The 23,313-nt window shown below is 37.1% G+C and overlaps 2 protein-coding genes across 6 annotated transcripts in view; one reads left to right on the top strand and one right to left on the bottom strand.

The window, feature by feature from the left end:
- gna12a (guanine nucleotide binding protein (G protein) alpha 12a) overlaps positions 1 to 7,213 on the top strand; it is a 59,095-nt gene extending 51,882 nt beyond the window's left edge. The window contains exons 3-4 of the mRNA XM_088613431.1: positions 44 to 94; positions 2,503 to 7,213. Of these exons, the coding sequence (XP_088469557.1) occupies positions 44 to 94; positions 2,503 to 3,072 (621 nt within the window). The 3' untranslated portion in view covers positions 3,073 to 7,213. The remainder of the gene's footprint in view (positions 1 to 43; positions 95 to 2,502) is intronic.
- A 2,705-nt stretch (positions 7,214 to 9,918) lies between these two features.
- Positions 9,919 to 23,252, bottom strand: LOC148645076 (archaemetzincin-1-like). Of its 5 annotated transcripts, none has more exons than XM_088613428.1 (8): positions 23,115 to 23,252; positions 20,379 to 20,711; positions 18,123 to 18,227; positions 14,679 to 14,855; positions 14,427 to 14,555; positions 13,810 to 13,970; positions 11,946 to 12,122; positions 9,919 to 10,985 (listed from the first exon to the last, which is right to left on the bottom strand). In XM_088613428.1, the coding sequence occupies exons 2-8, from the start codon at positions 20,680 to 20,682 to the stop codon at positions 10,398 to 10,400; spliced, it is 1,641 nt and encodes a 546-aa protein (XP_088469554.1). In that variant the 5' UTR covers positions 20,683 to 20,711; positions 23,115 to 23,252; the 3' UTR covers positions 9,919 to 10,397. The 5 variants fall into 5 exon arrangements, with proteins under 5 accessions (XP_088469554.1, XP_088469552.1, XP_088469553.1 ...); XM_088613426.1 differs by having other exon boundaries at positions 13,810 to 13,973; XM_088613427.1 differs by having other exon boundaries at positions 13,810 to 13,973; positions 23,050 to 23,252.
- Between the last annotated feature and the right edge of the window lie 61 nt (positions 23,253 to 23,313).

Below are 23,313 nucleotides of genomic sequence, written 5' to 3' on the forward strand. Positions count from 1 at the left end.
TCTAATTGGTATTACCAAAAGTAAAATATTTTTTTTTGTTCAGGGTGAATCAGTGAAATATTTCTTGGACAACCTGGACCGAATTGGGCAACTGGTGAGTATGCATATTCGCTTAATAATGAGTTTCACAAGCCTGTGTCTGAATAATACTGTTTCATGCCTCAAAAGTGTATTCTCATTGAGAATTAACCCAGTTGCACTGACTGTGTGAACTATGCTATTCCATTAGTCACATTCTACATGGTTTTCCAGTTTATATCAATGCAAAACTTGAACTTGAAAAAGAGCAAATTAAAAAACATAATACAAGACAGCCTACTCTGTTTTTGTTTCAGTTATGTACTTAGGATCGGGACAAATGCCAGCCTTCTTCAAGTTCCATTTATGGTCAGATTTTGTGTTGGTAAAAAAAAGTAGCTTGAGCAAGAACCCATAATCCCAATCCAATGAGAAACAGGGATCTACTTCACTACAGTGTGCAGGAATTCTGTATCTTGAATTTTGGGCTTGATTCCAAGGCCTTCAGGAACTGCAGTGTGATGATTTCCTGAACATCAAAGTCTTGAGTCAGAATACCATTAACTGCCAAATTCAAAAGGTCTTGCAGTGCTTTGTATTATGTGAGAATTTCTGTGGTGGTTTTTGAGGTTCCCTGAGCCTCCCTTCATTCATTCAGTTCATTCAGATATTGAATTGCTTAAACAACTTCCAGCTATTTAGCTGTTAGTTTAAATGTACAACCACTGGGAGCCTTTACAACAATATTTCAAAAGGTGTCCTGTCAATTCAGCAGTATTTTCTGTTGTTTTCAATATATTAAATTGGTGTGAAATTCCATATTCAATTTTTCAGTTGTATTTTAAAAAATACAAATTTGTTAAAATATTATTTTTAAAATAAAGATTCACTCTCCAAGTTCTGTCACTTGAAGCAGATAATATTAGTATCACAGTAGCCAATCAGTGAACCTTTTAATGTTAATGTTAATTTAATTTAATGTTGCTTAATTAACCCTATACAATTTCTTGCATTAGGAATTCATCTTTTTGCATACCCCAGCTTGCTCTCCATGAGACACAGACAGGGAGAGAAGCTCAGGGTCAGAGCGCAGGGTCAGCCATTGTACAGCAACCCTGGAGCAGTTGGGGTTAAGGGCCTTGCTCAGGGGCCTAATAGAGTAGGATTCCTCTGCCGGCTGCGGGATTTGAACCGGCAACCTTCCAGTAACAAGCACAGATCCTTAGCCACAGAGCCACCGCTCCACTCTGCCTTATACATTTATATCTAATTTTAACCTTATATCTACATCTTTAATAAAAGTAAATTTAATTTCTTAGCATCTCTCTCTCTGCCGTTTGAAAATTGAATATATAATTTTTAATAGGTTTAGATTGCTGTCTTATATATTGCAAACTTTGTGTACTGGTGATCTGTATGAATACAAATCACTGGCATTATACTCTTTATTTTCATTGGAGAAAGTTTTGAAAAGTATTTTTATAACCTTTCAAGATACAGCTGCATATTCTTGTTAATTGTCTTTATTTTTCTAACCACAGTAGTAGGTGTTGCAGAATGAGGCTTCCTCTATTGTTTAATGATAGTAACTTCAGTGCTTCAGAAATGTTTTTTAGTACTTCAGAAAAGTTTCTTCAAACTGTGTAATGTAGAGTAGCGTTTATATAAATATGACATCTGGTTTTAAAATTGTCTTGGATTTTAAAAGACTTAACAACTGTTCTAAAACATAAGTTTTGGTAAAATCAGATATGTAAAAATCAGATCAGAAGATTTCATAACAGCAAATCAGTAAGGTCCTGTTCACTTAGTCTGCTTAGCATTGTCATCAAGTCCATTTAAACATTTACACAGGAGTGATAATCCTATGAAAATGTGTTAAAAACTGAGGTTTGATTAGCCAGTCATGGAGTAAGATGCAAATCAGAGTATATAAAAAGAGTATTGTAACAGTAAAGTATCCAGTACATCAAACAACATAGAGGTTAAGACATATAGGTTATGTGAAATTATTTCCATTTTTTCTATGTTTTCAACCTGTCCACCTGGTGCAGGGATCTCCAACTCTGCTCCTGGAGATCCTCAGTTCATCACATTTCAGAGGTCACTATTCAATCACCAATTTCTAGACATGGAACAATTACCCTGTGCTCATAATGCAGATAATTTGTTTAATTAAGTAATTTACAGTCAAGACTGTCAAGGAAGAGGCTTTCCTTTCTTAATTGAACAAATTACTTGGATTATTAAAAAGCTTGGAGCTGTTCTTAATCTTTACAAATATGCGACCTGTATAACTAAATGGTTTGGGTCTCTCTAGGACAAGAGTTGGAGACCGCTGCTTTAGCATTTATCTTTGATGTGATGCACAATGTGACAAGTCAAAATGTTCTTCATCCAGCACAAGGGTTATTTGTTACTAGCCACTTAGTGTGGTTAATAAGGTAGGATACTGATTTTTTTATTTTTCATAATCAATTTCAGAGTTATATCCCAAGCAGGCAGGATATCCTGCTGGCAAGAAAGGCCACCAAAGGGATTGTGGAGCATGACTTTGTAATCAAGAAGATCCCATTCAAGATGGTGGATGTGGGAGGTCAGCGCTCACAGCGACAGAAGTGGTTTCAGTGCTTTGATGGCATCACCTCCATTCTCTTCATGGTGTCCTCCAGCGAGTATGATCAGGTGCTGATGGAAGACCGCCGCACCAATCGTCTGGTGGAGTCCATGAACATCTTTGAGACTATTGTCAACAACAAGCTCTTCTCCAACGTGTCCATCATTCTCTTCCTTAACAAGATGGACTTGCTGGTGGAAAAGGTGAAGAAGGTCAGCATCAAGAAGCACTTCTCCGACTTCCAGGGAGACCCTCACCGACTGGAGGATGTGCAGGCCTACCTGGTCCAGTGCTTTAATCGCAAGAGGCGGAACCGAAGTAGACCCCTCTTCCACCATTTCACTACTGCCATCGACACAGAGAACATCCGCTTTGTCTTCCATGCAGTCAAGGATACCATCCTGCAAGAGAACCTCAAGGACATCATGCTGCAGTGAACGCACCTCTCTTGGAGTGCCTTGCGTCCATTCCTGTGCGATTGAACACATTCAAAGTGCAGATGAAAGTTGCTCTCCTCCCCATCTAATGACAGTAGTATAACTCCTAGGTTTTATAGGTGTCAAAAAAAATCCAGGTCTTCTAAATTTTTAACCAATATACCAAATAAGAGATGAATTTACCAAATTTTCATCTACAGTGGTAAGAGCTAGATCTGATGAAAGCATTTGCCCTGCAGGGTATATATAATATTCCATGCACAGGATCAAACATTTATTTTTCACAAGTATCCATTATTTTTCCCATTGGTTGTAAACCCTTTAATTGTATATAGATAGTGTTAATATACAGTATGCAAATTAACATCGTTGTGGCTATATAATAGTATTGCACTAAAGACTATTGCATATACTGCAGTTATATCAAACTGAGATCTAAGTGCCTGTGTGACAGATTAGTTTCTTCATTGTTTGAATTTACAGCAGTGTTTCTGACAGCTTGTTAACAGCCATTTTCCCCCTAAGGTGTCAAAATAATGAATTCTATAGACACCGATGGTTAAGGGGAATATAAAAACATGTATATGTGTTTTTTTAGTCTGCACCGCCTTTGTCAAGAATGCTTGTAATAGGAAGGGACAGGTGCCAACTAAAATCAAATCAGATTGACTTCTTAATTTGTATAGCATTTTTAAAGAAATGAGAACAAAAAGTATTTTGGGGGGGTTCGAAGGAGAGAAAAACCTATTTTGCATTATCTAGTGTTACGGGGTAAAAGGCAATATAGGGTATTCTGTCTAACAACTAATTCAGACTACTGTAGTGGAACTGCTTTAACATAAGATCCTTCCTTTTAGGACTGAAGTGTTATTTAACTGTTAACTGTTGTGTCTTCTTTCAGTGTGCCTCTAGATCCAGTCTGAAAAGCCTAGCTATAAGCACTGGAAGCCAAAACCAAAAACTGAAAGAATTCAATTTATCGCATATGTATTATTAAGAACTGTAGAGAACATTAACTGAACAATTAAATTTAAAGCTTTACACTGCCATCTGTTAATGTTTTTTAAAAGCCAATAGCCTTAAAATTAACAACAAAGCTGAATTTTTAAGCTTCTACAGCACTGATTTAACCAGTAACCTGACAGCACGCTCATTGTGCTGAAGGTATTTGTAAAGGGATTCAAATTTTTACAGCTGTTTAGTTAAAGCAATGATTAAATGACTTTCCACATTATCACCATATCACCTCCTTAGTTAAAATATCTACTGGTGAACACTAATATTATTTAATTCATGTTGTTTTTGTGTAGCTTTTATTTAGGCAGAATAAAACCTTGGGACACATTTTTGTATGACAGTAGATAGCAGTATGATGAGAAGCAGAACTTAGAAGATTGCTTTTTGTCCAAGTGTAGGCTATAGTGCCTATGACACATCCCAGTGTGATAGAGTTCCAAGTCAATGCCTTCTTGATATTTGATATAATGTCTTTCCTTCTTCACTTCCTGTCATAAAGCAGAGACACTTATTGTGTAACTGCCACAGATGTGCACTTTGCTTAATCAGCAATTCTCCATTTAACCCTTGATGGTCATTACAACTCTATTCTTGAATATGACCATTAAGTGCATACAGCAGTGTGTCAAACCTCTTTCCTGGCTAGTCTTGTTCTTAGTGTTCCCTGTAGCTGTATAATTGTTGCGTTCTCTTTGAGAATGAATAATAATCTGATAATTTAACAAAATCTAACATTTCCTTGTGTCTCCATATTGAATTTTTAGTAAAGCCAAAATACTTAACTGATTTATGGCTCAAATAGCCCAATTCTTTTTCTTAAATCCTTCAAAATGTAATTTGGAGCGAAGGGAGGCTTTACTCAGTTTTTAAAGAATATGAATACCACTGTACATTGTAGATTTAGGAGATTGTGTTCATTCCAAAGGTGTAATTTACTTTCCGTTGTAACACACAGCTCTAATATATTGAATCCTCAGGTCTATATTGGTTTTGTCAGTAGTAAAAAATGGATGAGCTTAAAGAAAAATGCCATTACGATGTACAGACTTTTATAGGACAGTCTTCTGTAAACATTATTTACATAATGGTTTCTAAATTCTGGAAAAAAAGCAAAATGTGTATATTGTAAATATTATGTATAAAGTGTGTCTTCCATTGTTTGTAACCCCTTAGTGTATTTTAACCTTTATGTTAGTATTATTGCTTCTGATATCAGATTTCAAAGTCACACTTTTTTATGAAAGATGTCAAGAGAGCTCTGATTGATTCAAAACTAACAGATGTTTCATTGTTTCTTTATTTTGCAGGCACTTGGTTCTTTAAATTGAATTCTTGACTAAGGCTATTAAATTAGTCACTAAGAGTCCTTAAATTCACAAAATTGCATGTAACTGGAGTGGAAGAGTGTTATTTTTAGTAACAAATATTTTTTGTTGTGGAGGAAAAGGTTTGGAAAACCTGGCATTTAACAACATATTATAGAACCTAGTGATTCCAGAATAGCATTCCTACTAAAGTTGTCCTGAAGATGTCCTATATTTTTTACTGATAAATGATGGTATTTGTAATTTACATTTTTTGCACTAGAAATCTTATATGTGTTTCAAGCATGTTTTGCAAGGTTTTTGAAAGATACTGGTTTGTAGTAGTGTCCAGTAGGATCCCCTGGGGATAATGCCTTTGTTCTACAGATGTGTGATTGACCATGTAGCTAACCTATTATGTTGCATTTGTAGGGCTTTAATGCTAAGAGATAATTCTGTTCTTTTTTCAAATAACTTTTAGGTATTTGTCATGGGCACAAAAAATTAAGTCCTGGATTTAAAAAGAAAAGACTGCAAATAGAAATAATTTATCAAGTTAAGGGACATTATATGGGTCAGTATTCTGGAGCTCACAACTAATGAAATAAGTTAACTTCTCACATTTAAATTAGGCTGATTTGTCTAAAAACTGGCAAATACAGAATGGCTAAACAGTGAATGTTTTATGTGTATCTGAATTATGATCATTTTTAAGTAATCTTTTCCTGTAATCTGGTTTTGTCATCAGTATTTGCTTAAATAGATTCTGCAAACTTAATAAATTTCCTCAAATTGATTCCACCTGGTATAATATATAGGCCTCACATAACACTGTAGTGTATTCAAATTATTCTTCTTATTAACTTTATTTCCTTTACACCCTCTCCATATCAGGAACATGCAGTAGACCCCTCTGATTTTCCAGTCCTAATGATATATTTGTTGCTCGTCACATCTCATAAGTTTTTTGACTGATAAAAATAGTGCTTTTGTATGTGGGGAGTGGATTTTGTGCTGTGGTACTTCAGAGGAATGAGAACTTGCGTGATGTTATTTTGGAATTACAACAGTTTACGTTGAATGTGAAAAGTGCTGTTGTTCTTTATGATTAGTAAAGGTGAAAAGTGGTACAAGGTGTCAAAGGAAAATCTAAGGTTTTGTTTCTGGAACAAAGGAACTTGAACTGATCAACATCTGTCCTTCAAATTAGTAAAAGTTAACCAACATTTTAACCTTGCCAGCTTGAAATAAATTCTGGTCTCCTGGCTTGCCCTGTAATCAGAAGACTAAATTTGCTTTTGCTGAAAAAACTCCTATAGCCAGGATTAATTTGGAACTGACTTACATTTTAAAGCTTGTAAAGTTCATTTATATTCCCCCAGCTTCCCACACACCCATATCATCCCCTAACAGGCCTCTTTATTTAAAATGGCAAACATCTAGCACAGCTAAATGCCAGTTAAGAAAGACTGTTGTTTAGTCTGTCTGAGTAGCAAAAGTCCCACAAAACAATTTCTGATTTTATGAAAGCCTTAATAAAAAAGACAGATATTGACCTTTAGTCCCTTGCTGATTAGAGACATGAACATGAAAATTAGCTTAGCTATGAAATATAAGACTTTCATTCTTATGATGACCATTTAAAATTATCATGTGTTTATTTTAAGAACATAATATAATGGATTGTGGTTTGTTTTCCGGATATGATATAATGTCCAAAGGAATTATCAAGACGTTATCTGATTTTAGAATTTGAGATACAAAAATTTCAAAAATAATAGAACTGGATATAAATGCATTGGTTTATGTAAATATGAAAACATTTATGTTTACAGTGAATTTAATATTTAAATTTCTTGATCTGAGTGCCATGATGCTTTGTTGTGAAAAAGTACTTTGAAAACAAAATTAGATCTGATTTGCTATAACCAGAAAACCAGGAGTACCAAAATTATGTATTTCAGCTTTCAGGCCTCTTTCATTCTTCTTCTATAGTGTTTCATTGAGAGTGTAAAACCACATGGTTGTTCTCTGTTCACTTAATTTAGCACAGTGATTGTAATGAAAATGTCCCTTGATTGTAAAAAGTTTTACATTCTGAATTGATTAACTGTATTGCAGTTGTTCTGTATATATGAATTGTATAAATACATTAAATATACTATATGTTGATTGAAGGTTTTTTTTTAGATTTTATTTGGCAGCAAGCCATATCCTGCATTCTCCCTAAAAATGTTATAAGCCAGGGTTAGATGTCTGGTAATCACCATATCTAATGCACAAATATGCCACTGCAGAGAATATGCTCCTGTTAATAAGAGAGCAAGTTTATGGCCTTGGTAAATGCTGAGCAGTACCTAAAATAAATTCAGTGCATCAAGATATTATAAAGACAATTATGCTGTTACTGACAACCTAATTCTTTAACAATTGGCATTCCTTTCCAGATCATTAACCTGTATTAGAGGTTAAGAAGAATAAATATTTTTTTAAAAAAGGTTTTTCTACCTCCTCAAAGTTACTGTTAAAAACAGTTCTTTCAAAACATTGAAAGATTCATCTTGTCCCCACAAAGGGAGAATAAGATGGAGGGAGACCCATAGTGGGCATTCAGCTGACTGGGTAAGTTTTGAGGATCACTGAGCTTGGATGATATAGTAATGATAAAAAGTACTGCAGAGTACTTTTTCAACTGCTTCTGAATAGACAAAGTCTAATAACTTGTGTATTATTATGTAGAAAACTAATATTACAAACCAAGGAAAAATAAATTAAGCAGTATACAGTGTACATCTCTTTTGTGCTATGAAGGTGAGTGTGTTGGAATGCATGGACTTTACTTTCAAGGTCAAAAATATGGTTGTGCAAGAGTTAATAAGCACAGGAAGTTTTATCTCCAGGAGTCTGTGGTTACTTATTTAATTTCTGTCTGAAGCTTCATTAGTTCAGCAGAATTTAATACTCTGACCTTTTTACCAGTTGTGATTACCTGCTTTAAATACCAAAATCAGATGGAAATACAGGACCTAGAAAATGGTGGATTTTGAATCATCCTACATCCACAGAGTTTCTGGATGATTAATGATGTCTCTAAAACAGTTAAATCTTAGATGTGAGACAAAGACAAAACAGGAAAAGATACAGCCAGATTTTTGCCTGTTTTTATTACTGTGAAATTAAACTTCATATTTTTTATTAATCATGTCTGAGTTTATTACAAGGTTTTCAGGTCGATCAACATCTTGTACTGTTGTGTTAGTGAGTTCTGCTATCATGAAAATGCGGATAGTTCATTTTTAACCTTGTTAAAACCTTTTTACTGCCATTGTATCAAATGAACCCGATACATTAGGACACAAAATAAATACTCTTCAGATAACCCTTTAGTAAATGGGCACATTTCACAGTGGAACCAAGATGCAATCAGGAAACTTACAAGGACTCTTTTTCAAGCAGGCCATGGATTGAGTAAAATCTCATGACTCTTGTTATCTAAACATTTCCTTGAGGCTCAATTTAATTGAACCAAAAGCTGAACTCTGATATTTAATAATCTGCTATCATCACAGAGCAAATGGGCAGACACCAGCTGAGGCCCACTGGGAAGGAAATCCAGTTTAATATTTTTTAGCATTTTTTTAAACTCGTTTTTTTAACTAGGTTAAATGTCTGATTGTTGACGGAGAACATTGAATATGAAGGAAAGTGCTAAGTGACAAAAGACTGAAGAACAGCACTTTGAACTGGAACATCACTGAAAAGTCATTTTCTCTCTTTTTTAAATATGTGATGAAATGTTAGAAAGGAAAACTAAAAGAAACAAAAATCCTGTGCAGTACCTAGGTACTCAGAATTCTGGCACTTGCTTTTTAATACATCTCAAAATGATGCTCGATAATGAAAACATGAAGAAACATGACTAATCCTGCATTGAAGAATGCAGTGTTCTTAGCATCTTAAAAATGTTCTGGGTAGCGTCCCTAACCACCCGTCTGCTGTTGGGAGGTTTAAGACCTGATGACAATCCCAGTGTTTTTCTTTTGCCTTCTACAGCGAGCCAACTCCTGAATTCTGAACAAGTCTCTGAACAATGATGAACAGGAGATGCTTCTGTGTGATGCTTGCCTGAATTTGTTTTCAAAACCCTGGACCAGTAAGAAGTGCTCTGATTTGTTTCAGTTCTATGACATGCTACTTAAGGTTAGAAGGCTTGACTACAGAAAAGATTTAATTATTTCCCTATCACATGTTTTCTTTCTTGGATCTTCTTATACTGTCATTCACATGCACATTGGGACTATAATCCTTTTCTACACTACTTGGAGACATTAGGATACTGATGTAGTAGGACTAGATGCATTTTCAGAGGTCACAATGAATTTAAGGATTTGAACTAAAAAAATACAACAAAACAGGAGTGATGCCTATAGAATCTACGGCCAGCTCTCAGTAGTTATTTTTATGTTGTAGGCCAAAATTGCAAACTGGATCTTTACAGTACATACATGCACAGAATATAAAATCACATTTGGAAGATGATGTAATTTATTTTTCCATAGCATAGTATTTGACATTTAATTATACTTTTGTATATTTCCATTAGAGCTATAAGGTGAAAACAGTCTTTTAAAATTAAAACTCCCATACTCATACTGTATGGTGCTTGTCTAATTATATTAATGTCTTTATTATTTACACTGCATCACAGTCTTGCGCTTTTTAACAATTTTATTTTAACACATGCCACAGCTACAGAAAAGCATGTGAAATATTCACAGTATGAAACTTTTGTCAAAGAAAGCTAATGTTTGTGCCCTTTGTACAGCAGGGGACGAATACTCTGTATGTGATAATACAAGCTCTTGGGATAAAACATCAGGAGTTAGCACTGATATCCATGGGTTATCAGATGTGGTTATTGTTTTAATCTCTTCTGAAACTGATTTGTTTTCTTATAGTGAGACAGGTTACATGGATAACACCCTCATTCAATCTATAATACATTCAATCTTCCCCACTATCATCAAACGAATGAGACATTTTCAGCTTCCTTGAGCTCAGCTTCCTACATAGAAGGGAAAACTTCTGCCCAATAATTTTTTTCAAATGTCTGTCCTCTTTAGGAGCCTCAAGAGATACCCTTACAATAGGCACTCGGTCTAGGATGGTACTGTGAGGGGGCAAAGCATCCACAAGATTGTCCAACTGAGAGAGCTTGTCTTCTGGAACTTCAGTCTCAAGGTTCGTGATGCACAAATCCAGCCAAGCTTCATAGTCCTGAAGTGGGTCTGCAAAAAGTTCAACACACACCACTGTTTCCTCGCTTCTCTGAGTCTTGCATGTGCCAGAAAAGGAAAACAAAGCTGCAGCAGTAGGATGTCCATCATGTTCCAATGCACGAGCAACAGAGACTTCCTGGTTTTCTGCATTTGGGCTGACGGTCTCCAAGGTTGCAGACAGAGGCTCTGACACATTCTCACAAGAAACGCCAGAGTCGGAGCTGAACAAGAAAGGATCCTCTAAAGTAATTCTGTCCACATTGTCCTTGGGGATCCAGGTGAAAGAAGCATGTTGGCACCAGGCCTGAAGCTTCTGTTGAAAAGGATAAAAAATTGGAGGGATATCTGATTAAGTCTCTCAGAGTTAAAAACTTTCGTTGGTCATGTGACCGATTTGGTCATGCAACGTTTTCTAGTTTACATCAAGCTGTATTTTTTAGATATTAACAAACAAGATCAGATTAAATCCAAATGTTTAAGAAGCAATCAAAATGAACAAAAAATGTCATATATTGTAATGTTTATGAAGTGTTTACAGTGAAAGTACAAAAAACAGCTGGTAACCCTGAATAATTAGCTGAATAACAGTTAAGGGTGACTGTCTCTATCTCCAATATAAATAATAAGATTCCTGTTTAAAAAAGAACAGATGATGCCAATTAGTAGCAAAAGTTGTACTACTTTAATGGAGATCACTTCATAGGGTCATCATCACTCACCTGAGAATTGTGGGACTTTGGCTTGTTTGGCACTTAATCTGTTAATTTAGAGCTCCCCCTAATGTTGAAATCCCAAACCAGAATTAAAAAGCGCTGTGTAACTATTCATTAGTTTCTCTTCAAAGCTCCAGAAGCTAGATTTGAGGCTGCAGAAGTGAATCTGTTTCAAGACAGATTTGTTTTGGCAGACAACGCAGTTTTTTTTAAATATATATACATACATCTATGTTATCGAACTGTATTGCATATAGCTTTCTATTAAATGCACAGCACTAGACAAGTAAATTTCTTTCAGGAGACTACAGTACCCTCCCACATATTTGTGCATTTAATTAAAATTTAGCTTTCTGTACTTCACAGAACATGATAAGTTGTACAAGATACAAAATTACATTTTCACAGTGTCATCCAGTCAGATTCAACAGAGGTTTAAAAGTGGAATTCCCCAAAAAAACGTTCAAAATTTATCACAAGTCTGTAGAGTTTAATTTGGAATCTGGAAAGCTACCTTACAATATGTGACAATATAGTACAGTATGCATCATGGTCTTTACCTTGTAGCGCTCTATCAGAGTGAAGCCCAGGGCAAACTGTAGCTTCCTGAGGCAGATGGGACAGAGGTCTGTGGGCCTGAGGAACACTTCGTCCTGGCTTGTCACTCCTTGCATTGCACACCGCAGCCATCGGCAGTGCTCCAGGCCTACCAGGTGACACACTTCATGACTGACCACCTTGAAATCAAATATTGCCAAGTGAGACATGCTTTTGTAGGCTTCCTGAGCCATGACTGTGCTCACTAATGACAACGTATCACCTGTGTCCAATGAACTAATCAAATAATCAGATGTGCTTCTGCCACACTCTCTCTAGTGGATCATGGTCACTCACAAATCATCAATTACTCAAAATTAAGCAAAAAACTTTTAATCTACATCTTAAAATGGAATCCTTTCAAATGTATTGAAACATACAAACACAATAGAGTGATAAGTTTAATTTGCTGCACAGTATGTAATGTTTAAATCCATATAGCTCTAGTATTTGTAATATGGCAAAATGATACCCTATATCGTCAAAATTAAAAATACCAACTAATCACCAGTAAATAACCAATAAATGTATCTGGTCACACCAATCATTTATGACACCCAAAGAAGGCTCCGCAGCCGAAACGTTGTGATTCCTTTCTTCTCTTTTCAGCATGGAATAAACCTTAACTTGTTCCTGTAGTAAGATAAAGTCCAGTGTGATCTTCCTAATGCTTTTCCTGCTTCTGGAAAAAAAATGAAATTTAAAAAACCTTCCATTCTATTTGAGAGTTACCTGATATGTCTGTTTCATTATAGGTAGTATTGATAGGAATATACCATGAGCCTATTAAATGAAAATACATTATGTGACCATAAAATTGAAAATGTATCACTTTTGTGGAGATTAATGATTGTAACAAAGTCCTGGGATGAAAGGAAAGCATGTACACAAATACACATATAGTGACAAGCTTATTGAAATATGTACCTCATTACATTTCTTAAATTTATTTTTTTACCATGTATATAGTAATTTAATAAATTCAAAATTATCATGTACTTTGATTTTCTTTGATGTACTCTGATTTTCTAACATATTTTTACTGAAATTTGTACAAATGAAATTAGTGTTAATTGTTTACTTAATTGTTTACTTAAAATCAAGCATTAGGCTTACAAATGATTACCTCAGTTGTATTTAATGTTTATAATTTATCATTTTTATCATTTAATTAGTTGTATTTTGTTTATAACATAAGCTAGAATCATGCTACCTGCACATTTATCTTGTGTTCTAATTAATCCCATAAACTTGTCTAATCAATGTTGAAAATAAATCTGGTGGTAATATCTATAGCAATCTATAACACAGTTCCATCGAGTTAACAGTGATGTACAATTCCAAACCACTCACAACTAATCTCTCACTGTGAGATTGCTATGTCAAAGGCCAAACTTCAAACATCAGTGGGAGTGAGAAGCAGGGTTGTAACAAAAACAATTAACAGCAGTTATGATACAGACACACTCTATTCTCAGGTGTTTTATTATAGAAAAATCTCACTTAATTCTTTCAAAAGTCTCATGTCAAAATTCTAGAAGTTGGATTCTGTGCTCTCAAAACTAGACACTATATTTAAGGAATGCTCAGTGTAACCAAGATGTTTGATTTTCAATGTAACAGTTTACTATGCTCCAGTCCTAAGACGTTTATTTTATCCTTATAACATCAGTTTTTTATATGCACTTAATTAGATATACAGTATTAAAATTGATGTCTAAATATTTTTGACGGACCTTTCCTTTTGACTGAGTGCTTAACATAAAAAAACTGAGCCATGTGGGAATAATCTTTTCATCCTTTCCTGCTGTCTGTCTCCCTCCTCACCTTGCAACACTGCAACAGTTCATTCAGAGTTAAGGTTTCTGGCTGCTCTTTCACATGCTGACTTTCCTTTCTGAGATGGTGAGTTTCAGCTTTCCATTCACCTGCCTCAGGCACTTTCTCTGAAGTTCTCCAAGATAATCGGGAAAAGCTGCAGACTCCTACTGCTGCACAAAAGGTAAAGAGAATATATTAAGATCTAGTATAGTCTGTAAAAATACAATGTTACATACTGCTGTATATTGCCACAACATTTTTGATGATTTAATGTTCTGTGTAAAGTAGTTAATGTTCTTCATGTTTACTACATTATTTGATTTTTGAAATATGGCATGTTTTTACTATTCATTCTCATTGCTCTGCTATTAATTTCCACAGTGTCCGTCATGATCTATCTACTGTTCTGCATTTTAACAGACTCTTAAATCATTTAAATTATGCCGTTCTTGCGGCATTTCATTCTTCATTCTTTTTTATCGTGGTTTACTATGGTAAACTTTTATGAGCTTTGAGATATTTTTTCTACTGCAATGATAGCAAGTACTACTGATTAATGTATGATATCATCATTCAGTTGAGAACCTAGAAATGCAGTTTAACAGATAACGTACATAACTTACCTTGCTCATTTAAAGATTTTCCATATGTATAGTTCCATGTGTCACAGGAGTAAAGGTCACAAAAAGTCACACCAAGGACACAGAATGCATCCATAGGTTTTAACGCCTTTAAGTGTTTCAGAATTCCATCTAGCAAAAGAAAGATGGGTTTTAGCATTATAAGAAAACCAACACCCTCACTACGTAACTACACAAACAGGAGTTAAACCTTTGAGTGGCAAATGCTATCTTGTGACTTGTATTTGTTCTCACCAACATGGAGCTGGATTTTACTGGAGTCTGGAATCCGACGGATATCGCACTTTATAGACAGTGAAGATATTGATGGGAGAAACTTCACATTTAAACCCAGGAAGAACGCCCCCAAATAAGATTTGAGGTTGTCAAGGAAAATAACCATCCATTCTCCTTCTTCTCTTTCATACATATCTGAAAACAAAAAGTGCTACTTAATGTAATAGTGGTATGGTCAGTCCATAAATGAATATAGACAGCAAGAGACAAGAAACTGTAGATAAGCTTAGGACAAACTGATAACTCAAAGTGATGTTGAGTTACAGTGTACTTGTATGAAATTTGGATAGGCAAAAGAAACAAATACTATAAGACTTACACTTTTCTTTTACAAAAATATACATAAGCAATACACACAAAATGTATTACAATTCAAAGAAGCACAATAAATCTGTTTACGTAGGTATTCATTGCAAATTAAAATTACCTTATAGTACTTTTATTTATTTAATTCTGCAGTTTTCAAAAAACAGTAATTTCTACACATAGACACATAAGAAAGGATATAAATGAGAGGAGACCTTTTGGCTCATTAATAACTTTTTAATTCAAGAATCTCATACATTTTTCTATTTTAAATGAACTTTCCCTTAGTTTCCATTTGTGTTTCACTGTTGATTCTGAAGGGGTCCAGGGAATTGACTCTGTCAGTGCCTTTGAGGTTTTTGAACATTTGCATAAGGTCTCCTGATAGTCTCTGTTCAACATTAAAAAAGACTCAGTTCTTTTGCTTGTCAGAGTTGGGCATTCCTTTGAGCCCAGTAATGTATCTGGCTGTTCTTCTCTGGATCAGTTCCAGAGCAGCAGTCTCTGCAGTATTTTTGTCTTTGCAGAACCCCTATCCTACCAATTTCCCAATTGCACAAATTACTGTGCCTGGCTAAGGCGATTTTTTGTCTTCACAGAGCTGCGGGTATCGCCGCTTCAAATCAATATCTCTCTCTCTAGAGGAAGACAGAAGACCAGAGTAGAGAAATAAAAAGAACTTTTCTTCTTCAGGTGAGCTTGTAAGGCTCGAGAGACAGATATAATCCTATTAGATCTAGAGAGTACGATTGCCTTCTAGCTCAAGAACTACAGATGGAGAAAATCAACAACCGTGGGGCTGTCAAGGAGGTGAGAATCGAGCTGAATTCCTGGTCTTTGAGGCCCTCTAGCAGAAACTAGTGGGACTTTGGCTAACTGTGTCACATATCCTTCCCCCAGCTCAAACATGTAATCTCAGAGCGCTCAGTATTGTGAGACACTGGATTCTGGAGAAGGCATTGGCATTCCCATGCAATGATCCAGCTTGGTGTTTGACCATGAACCTGCAAGGTTGAAGGTCAAGGAACCAGAAGGTGATCCAATCGTTTTTGTCCTTACTGGCCTTCATCCAGGTTAACAGGGTATGGTCTGTAACAAGAGCAAATGCCCTGCCGAGGTAATAGCAAAGGGTTTCGGTATTTGATGGTGAGACATTCCTTTTTGACCACTGTTAAATTTCTTTCTCCAGGGAGAGGTTTGTGTCTATGGTAAAGGATAGGATGCTCCACATTATCAGTTACCTGAGAGAAAATGGCACTGAGCCCTTTCTCAGAAGCATCAGTCTTCAGGATGAAACCCTGATTGAAGTCGGAAACTTTCAGGACTGGGTCCATACAAAGGGTCTGCTTCAGGTCTGCGAGAGCATCTGCAGATTCCGGAGCTCAGCACACCAGTTTCGGGGCAGAATGGTGGGTCGGGTCAGTCAAAGGGGTTGCCCGTTCTGCAAATTATGGGATGAATCTCATGTAATACCCAACCAGACCCCAGAAGGCTCTCACCTGAGTTTTGGTCTTGGAAACTGGCCAGTGTCGGATTTCCTTGACTTTGTCGACCTGGGGTCTCACCTATCCACCTCCCACAATATAGTCAAGTAATGGGTGAAGCCGAAGCATCTTTTTGCAGGATTGATGTGCGGGCCGTCATCAGCTGGTGACAAGAATACACCCAAGCACTGTAATAGGTGAGGATCCCAGCCCTTGGTGAAGATCACAAGTAGGCAGAGGCATCGAAGCAGAGGTCGAAGGAGGGGATCCGTCATTCTTTGAAAGGTGGCTGGAGCACTATGGAGACCGAAGGACAGGACATTGTAATGGAACAGACTGGTGGGTGTAGAAAAGGCAGTTGTAGGTTTGGCTTCTTCCAAGAGGAGGATCTGCCAATAACCATTAGTGAAGTCCAGGGTTGCAAGAGATTTTGCTTTCCTCAACCTCTCCAGAAGCCGATTGACACTAGACATCAGATATACTGCACATGGAAACAAGAGACTTCATTCAGTTTCCTGAAGTCAGGAGCCATCAGGTTTTGGTACCAGGACGCTAGAACTGGACTAACGGCTATTACTTTCCTCGATTATATCAAGATCCAGTATTTTCTGGACCTTCCGACAGACTTCATTTCATTTGCCTTCAGGGATACAATAAGGGGAAAGGCTTGCAAATACTCCAGGGGCGTTACAATGTAGTGTTGAATGAGGTGCGTGCGCCAGGGAAGGAGAGAGAAAACAGTGGTGTTACGGTGCAGTAATGCGGTAGCTTCCTTGCTCTCTTTTGGAGCGAGATTGGGAGAAAGCACTATAGACGCATCTGTTGAGCAAGTGAAAATGCAGAAGCAGTGGGCTGTGGTCCCCTCCTCTAAAGAATAGTCTCGCCAAGGTTTTAATAGGTTGATGTGATAAATGTTTTCCTTATGTCTATGGTGATATATTTTATTTTACATCGGCCCAGTCCTTTTGACTCCCTTAAAGGGACTTTGCCAGCAGTCTTATAATTTACACTCTGTGTAAATTAGGTAGGTAGTGTGGTGTCACCGGGGGAAAAGTTAGTGTAAACAGGATGTTACTCACACCACACGGTTCTTCTCCGTTAATTTTGTCCGATTATTTGCTGATCCCAATCCATAATCCGTTCTCTCTGTACTTAAACAATCCAAATTCCAAAGACCATATATCCACAAAAATCCACTCCGTATCCAAGCTGCAAACTATAAATCTTAATCTGTAATCCTTTTGTTAGTCCGTTATACCTTAATTCCTTTAAACACAATCTTACTCCTGCTCTTCCACCAAAACACATTCACCTCATCGGCTTCCGCGCTGGCTCACTGCTTCCGGAGCATTTATATTTTGTTTCCTGATGTAGCTCATCTGTGTCTCATTGTTTCGCTGCATAGGCCTTTTCCAAAAGTGGGTCAGCTGGTTCTCCTTGGTGGCCATTTTGCTCAGGTCTATATCAAGTATATTAAGTGTTTCGTTGTTTCGTTCTGGAAATACCGGTTATAAATTACCCTTCCCCTGGTCATCTTACAGTAGTTAAAACATCACCCAGTCCCTTAGTTAAAAGGTTCAAGTTTCGGCCCACATATCATAGTTGCTTCTACCTGTTCCTGAAGGTAACAAGTCTGAGCTGCTGGTGTCTCCTGGACAATGGACAACTGTGTTTGGAGAACTTCCTGAGCCCTCTGTTGTAGCATATTGGCCTCTTGCTGTGTGACAACAGACTTTGACGGTCTGAATGGCTTCCTTGAGGACAGAAACATGGTCATGTTGACCTCGTGAACAATGCAACCCCACATTGGGCCTCAAAAATGTCACTGTGTGAGGATTTGAATGGAACTGTGGGTATTGCTGGTTCAAATCAATATCTCTTTCTCTCGAGGGAGACAGAAGACCAGCATGAGGTCACTTTGAGAAAGAAAAAGTTTCCTTCTTCAGGCGAGCTTGTAAGGCTCGAGAGATGGATATAATCTCATTTGATATACAGAGAACGACTGTGTCCAAGCTTGAGAGTGACAGGGTTCTGAAAATGAATGAACTAACGTCCGTGTGGGCATCTTATGTCGCTGCTCCTCTGAGTGGGAGCAGCTGCTGGCTATAAACTGTCAATAATTGCATTCTCATGCAGCTGTCAAAGAGGTGAGAAGTGAACAGAATTCCTGGTCATTTCAGGATGTCTAGTGGTTATTATCGGGACTTCGGCTCACTGTGTTACACTACATTAAGTGCCATCTGCCAAAAGTTTATCTTGGACCCTATCTACATTTTTTTAATTTCCTTTGTAGCTACTACAGTGCTAATCCTCCTACAGTATTTTGGTATGATCTGTTAACTTGATTTGTTTGTTAACTGTCCCAGATCTAGATCATTGATACAAAATAGAAAGAGCAGTGGTCTTAATATATTAGCTGTATTATTCCCCTGATAACATCAATACTATTGATGTAATGAGGAGCATTTACTTCTTAATTGTTTTCTGTTTTCTATCCATGAACCATTTCTTAATCCAAATACACGTATTTTCACAGGATGCTTACTGTCTGCAATTTGAGTTATTTAGAGCTTCCATGACCTTACACATAATAGAAGCAAGCCTATAATTACGTGGTTCACTTTTGCAACCTATTTAATGGATGTAACGTACATTAGCAACTTTCCCATTAAAGTTTTCCATAAAATGGATGTTACTGGTTGTTTTGAATGACTGTTGAGGTTTTGTTAGTGTCCTAAGAATAAAAATGTCATAATTCCATAAAATTTCCATTCACTTTCTAGTTGTTTTTTTCCAATTCAGGGTCACAGGGAAGCCAGAACCTGTCCTGGCAAGCAACAAAAGCAAAGCAAGGTGAATAAAATCTTATTTCTTCAAATACAATTGCTAAAATGCCATCATGTCATGGATATTTGTTTCAAGTTCTTTTATTTGGTAAGCAATTGAGAGAAATACAGTCTTATTTAGTGCATCAGTCATTTTCCTTTAATTATCTAAACAAGTGGTTCTTTACCTGGGGTGAACACACGCCCCTAGGGCTGCGAGACACCCTTTTCTAAGGATGCGAGACATTCCAGATTTTTTTCAAAAGTAAAAAATTAAAAAACAAATTACGTAAATGATTTTTGATCGGGGTGCACAGAACAGACAAGGCAGTGCAGGTTGCAGTAAAGGTTATGAACCACTGATCTAAAGGCTTCCTATTTTTATCTCTGTCATTATACACAATTAGGTTCATATAAATGCCAGTGACTAATATAATGACCAGTGTCCAATTGTTAAAGATTCGGCCAATGAAACCGAAACCGAGTAATGAACCCACTTGCGGGAGCTGAAATATAACCCTGAAGGAGATCTATACTGCGAACCAAAGTCAAGTCCAAAGGGGAAGCCAGTAATCCAAAAGCAGGGAGAGAGTTACCGAAGCCAAGCTGTAATCCAAAAGCCGTAGTCAAAGGAGTGAACCAAGAGTCCAGGGGAAGCCAGTAATACTAAACCAGAGAGAAAGTTACCGAAGCCAAAGGAGAAAACCAAGAGTCCGTAACCAAAAAGTAACAATGAGGAATAAGGTGTAGCGCAACAAAGTAGCTCAAACTGAAAACCAATACTGAGCGAGGAGGTAGGGAAAAACTGTGCTTAAGTACAAGATTAGACGGAGGTGTGGTAGTGAATACGTGCTCTTATAGGTTGTCTAATTGAACTTGGGCTTCGCCTTCTTCTGCCTCTTCTGTTGCCGGGAAGCAGGGATCGTAACACCAATTTGTTAAGCCAAACGTGTGGGAAAGCCAAGCAATAGTGTACAAAGAATATTCAGCACTCTCAATTTACATCAACCTGAATGCAAAAAATAACACTGAATTTGTCTTACCTATTGGCTGTATGTAGATGGTTCTTTTGTAAGAGGTGCATTGGCGCCAGCGAGCAGAGTTATAGAAGCTCTCAAAGTCTTCTGGGGCTTCAGGACGACTGATAAGCCAATCAAAATCAGTCCTTATAAGTAGTGTCTGGAAGAGGATTCTATTTGTATTGTAAGCCTCAGATAAGAAGCATTTCTCTGCAGTGGAGAATGTGCTGGCATAGAGATCCTTCAGGTAAGCATTGGTAGAGATAAGAGCTTCTTTCAAAGCTTGAGGTCCGAAACAAAACTCTTGGCTCTGTCTGTGCTGAAGCATTCTGTATTACATGGATTTTCAGATGTCAGCTGAAAGAAGATGCATTTAGTTTGGTTGCACACTGCAAGGGACTGAATAACCACATTTCAAGAGACATTTCTAGACCATGATTGCTTAACCAAGGATCACATGAAAATGGCTTGCAGAAAAAAAGTATTTTCCTGGTCTGTCATCCTAGATAACTATATATTTCCTAAACATCATATCAGATTAAAATGTACCCACAGACTGTCAAATTCTTTTAATCAGCAATTTACAGATACAGTCTTATCAATTGATATGAGTAGTGTACAGAACATGCTTTTCGCCAAAGCAAATCTTTTCACTTCTCAAAACCATACTTTAATTTATATTTAATTATATTTATAATATTATGTATTAGTAGCTTATTTTATAATGCTATCTGAATGCAAAGTGCAAAAGAAAATATGTTTACTTAGTCTATGCAATATGTTGCAAGACAGCAACTATTTCCTTAGGACCAAAAAAAGATTATGCGGTATAGCGCTCTTATATTTTTTATGAGTTACTCATCAGTTCATGAAATCTACTCCTGGAGTATCCTGTTTGTTGGAATTGTTGCTGTTTAGTGAAAGAGAAATGATGGCACCACAAGCAAAACTATTCAGTATGAATGTTTTTGAGAGAGAGAGAGAGAGAGGTGCAGGGCCGAATTAGGCCAGTACCCACTATTGATAAACATACAGAAAAGAATATTAAAGTATTGGCTACACCTAAAAAACAGTGACCAAAATTCCTACCACCACAAAGCCCTGCTGAGCCAAGAGCTGAGCCCAAAACAGAGCCCCCTGAGCCAGCTGGTCCTGAGGCTCACCGACCTGAGCCACACCAACACTAACCAGCCTCAGGACAGCACTGCTAGAGCACCACAACCCAGACTCAACCACATCACAGCACAGATCAAACAGCAATATCTCACACACTGGGACACACACACACAAACACAACATAAACTGGAATGCTACAGAACCTTAAACAGACAATACACACTAGCCGAATATTTGACCAAAATAAAAAATTACAAACAGAAACAGACCCTGACGAAGTACAGGCTCAGTGACCACAACCTGGCCATAGAAACTGGGCGACACAGGCAGACCTGGCTGCCCAGAGAGGACAGGCTGTGCTCCCACTGCCAGCAGGGAGAAATAGAGACAGAGGTGCACTTCCTACTGCACTGTGACAGATACTCTGGGATTAGAGAAACATTCTTCCCGAAATTCAGAAATCTAATCCCAGAGTTCCCACACCTGCCAAAACCACAACAGGTCCCAATCCTACTGGGAGAGGGAGGAGGGAACTCAGTTGATCTGGCAGCCCAGTATGTGATCTCCTGTCACAGCCTGAGGAACAGTGAGTCCGTCTCCCAATAATGCTCCAGCCGCCTACAGTATATGTCAATATTTTATAATATGTCTTTGTTGTAAATGTCTGTAACATGTCTGTAGATTTTATTTTACTTCTATTTTTTGTTTTGTTCTATGTTAATTTTATTATTTTTATTTGCTTTGGCAACACTGATTGTACCTATCGGTCATGCTAATAAAGCACCTTGAACTGAACTGAACTGAGAGAGAGAGAGAAATCTTACTACAGTACATCTGGAGTGAAAGTGGCCATGTACTGGCTTTTATTCATCCATCAGGGTGTAGTTTAGCAAAATATAAAAAATGGGAAATGTATTTCACAGAAGTAACAGAAATATTCCGTTAATAATATAATAATATTTTAATATAATATTTCAGTAAGCCTCTGTGCAGTTAAAAACTAACCATCAGTATGTGCTAGGATGCGGTCAAACTCGTGAAGTGCTAGGCATAAAGCTAAAATCACGCCTTACTGTGTCTCTGTTGGGAGAAATGAGGTGTTTCATGCAAATAAAATATCTTACTTTTAAATTAACAACCGCCAGTGTCTAGCGCAATACCTCTGTAGTAAAAGTCTTTGTTTTCACATAACATATTTTCACTTTGCACCAAAGGCAAATTATTTTCTTTGTGCACCTTAATTTCTCTGATACCCAATTATTGAATTTTTGCAAAGAGCAGTACTAAATTCAGCTGGCGACGTAATAAAGTCATAATCAGATGCTATTGAACAAAATCCTTGTCAGTTAAGTTCCCAAGCTTGGTGTTTTTGTGGCGAACAAAATGCACTCAAGATACCTAAAGACCAGCTTGCATGAACACATACTGTACCACACAAACGTTGTAACGCGAAAAGCTTGCAGTATGATTGCTATAGTAACAAAAACCGTAGTACCGAGTTTCTAAGATTTAGTCATTTTTAACTTTCCCCTCGTCATTTATATATATATACTGTATATTATATACAGACATGCAGTACCTCACATCTGCAACGCCAATCGTGAACGAGTATGAGCTGTCCTCTCTGGTTTACGGATGCCTTACCTGTATCATAATAATCATAGACCACTTCTTGGCAACGAATAAAACGTCTAACATTTAAAGTCGCACTAAAAAATCAGGAGGTTTCAGTCGGACGTCACGAGAACATTCAGAATACTGAATCTTGTTGTGATCTTGTTGATGAAATGCAATCCGTTTTTCCGCATAAACCACACTTTGAGCAGGCTGCGTTTTACTGGCG

The sequence above is a fragment of the Lepisosteus platostomus genome, chromosome 19, assembly GCF_059453375.1.
Source record: "Lepisosteus platostomus isolate fLepPlt1 chromosome 19, fLepPlt1.hap1, whole genome shotgun sequence".
Classification (NCBI taxonomy): Eukaryota; Metazoa; Chordata; class Actinopteri; order Semionotiformes; family Lepisosteidae; genus Lepisosteus; species Lepisosteus platostomus.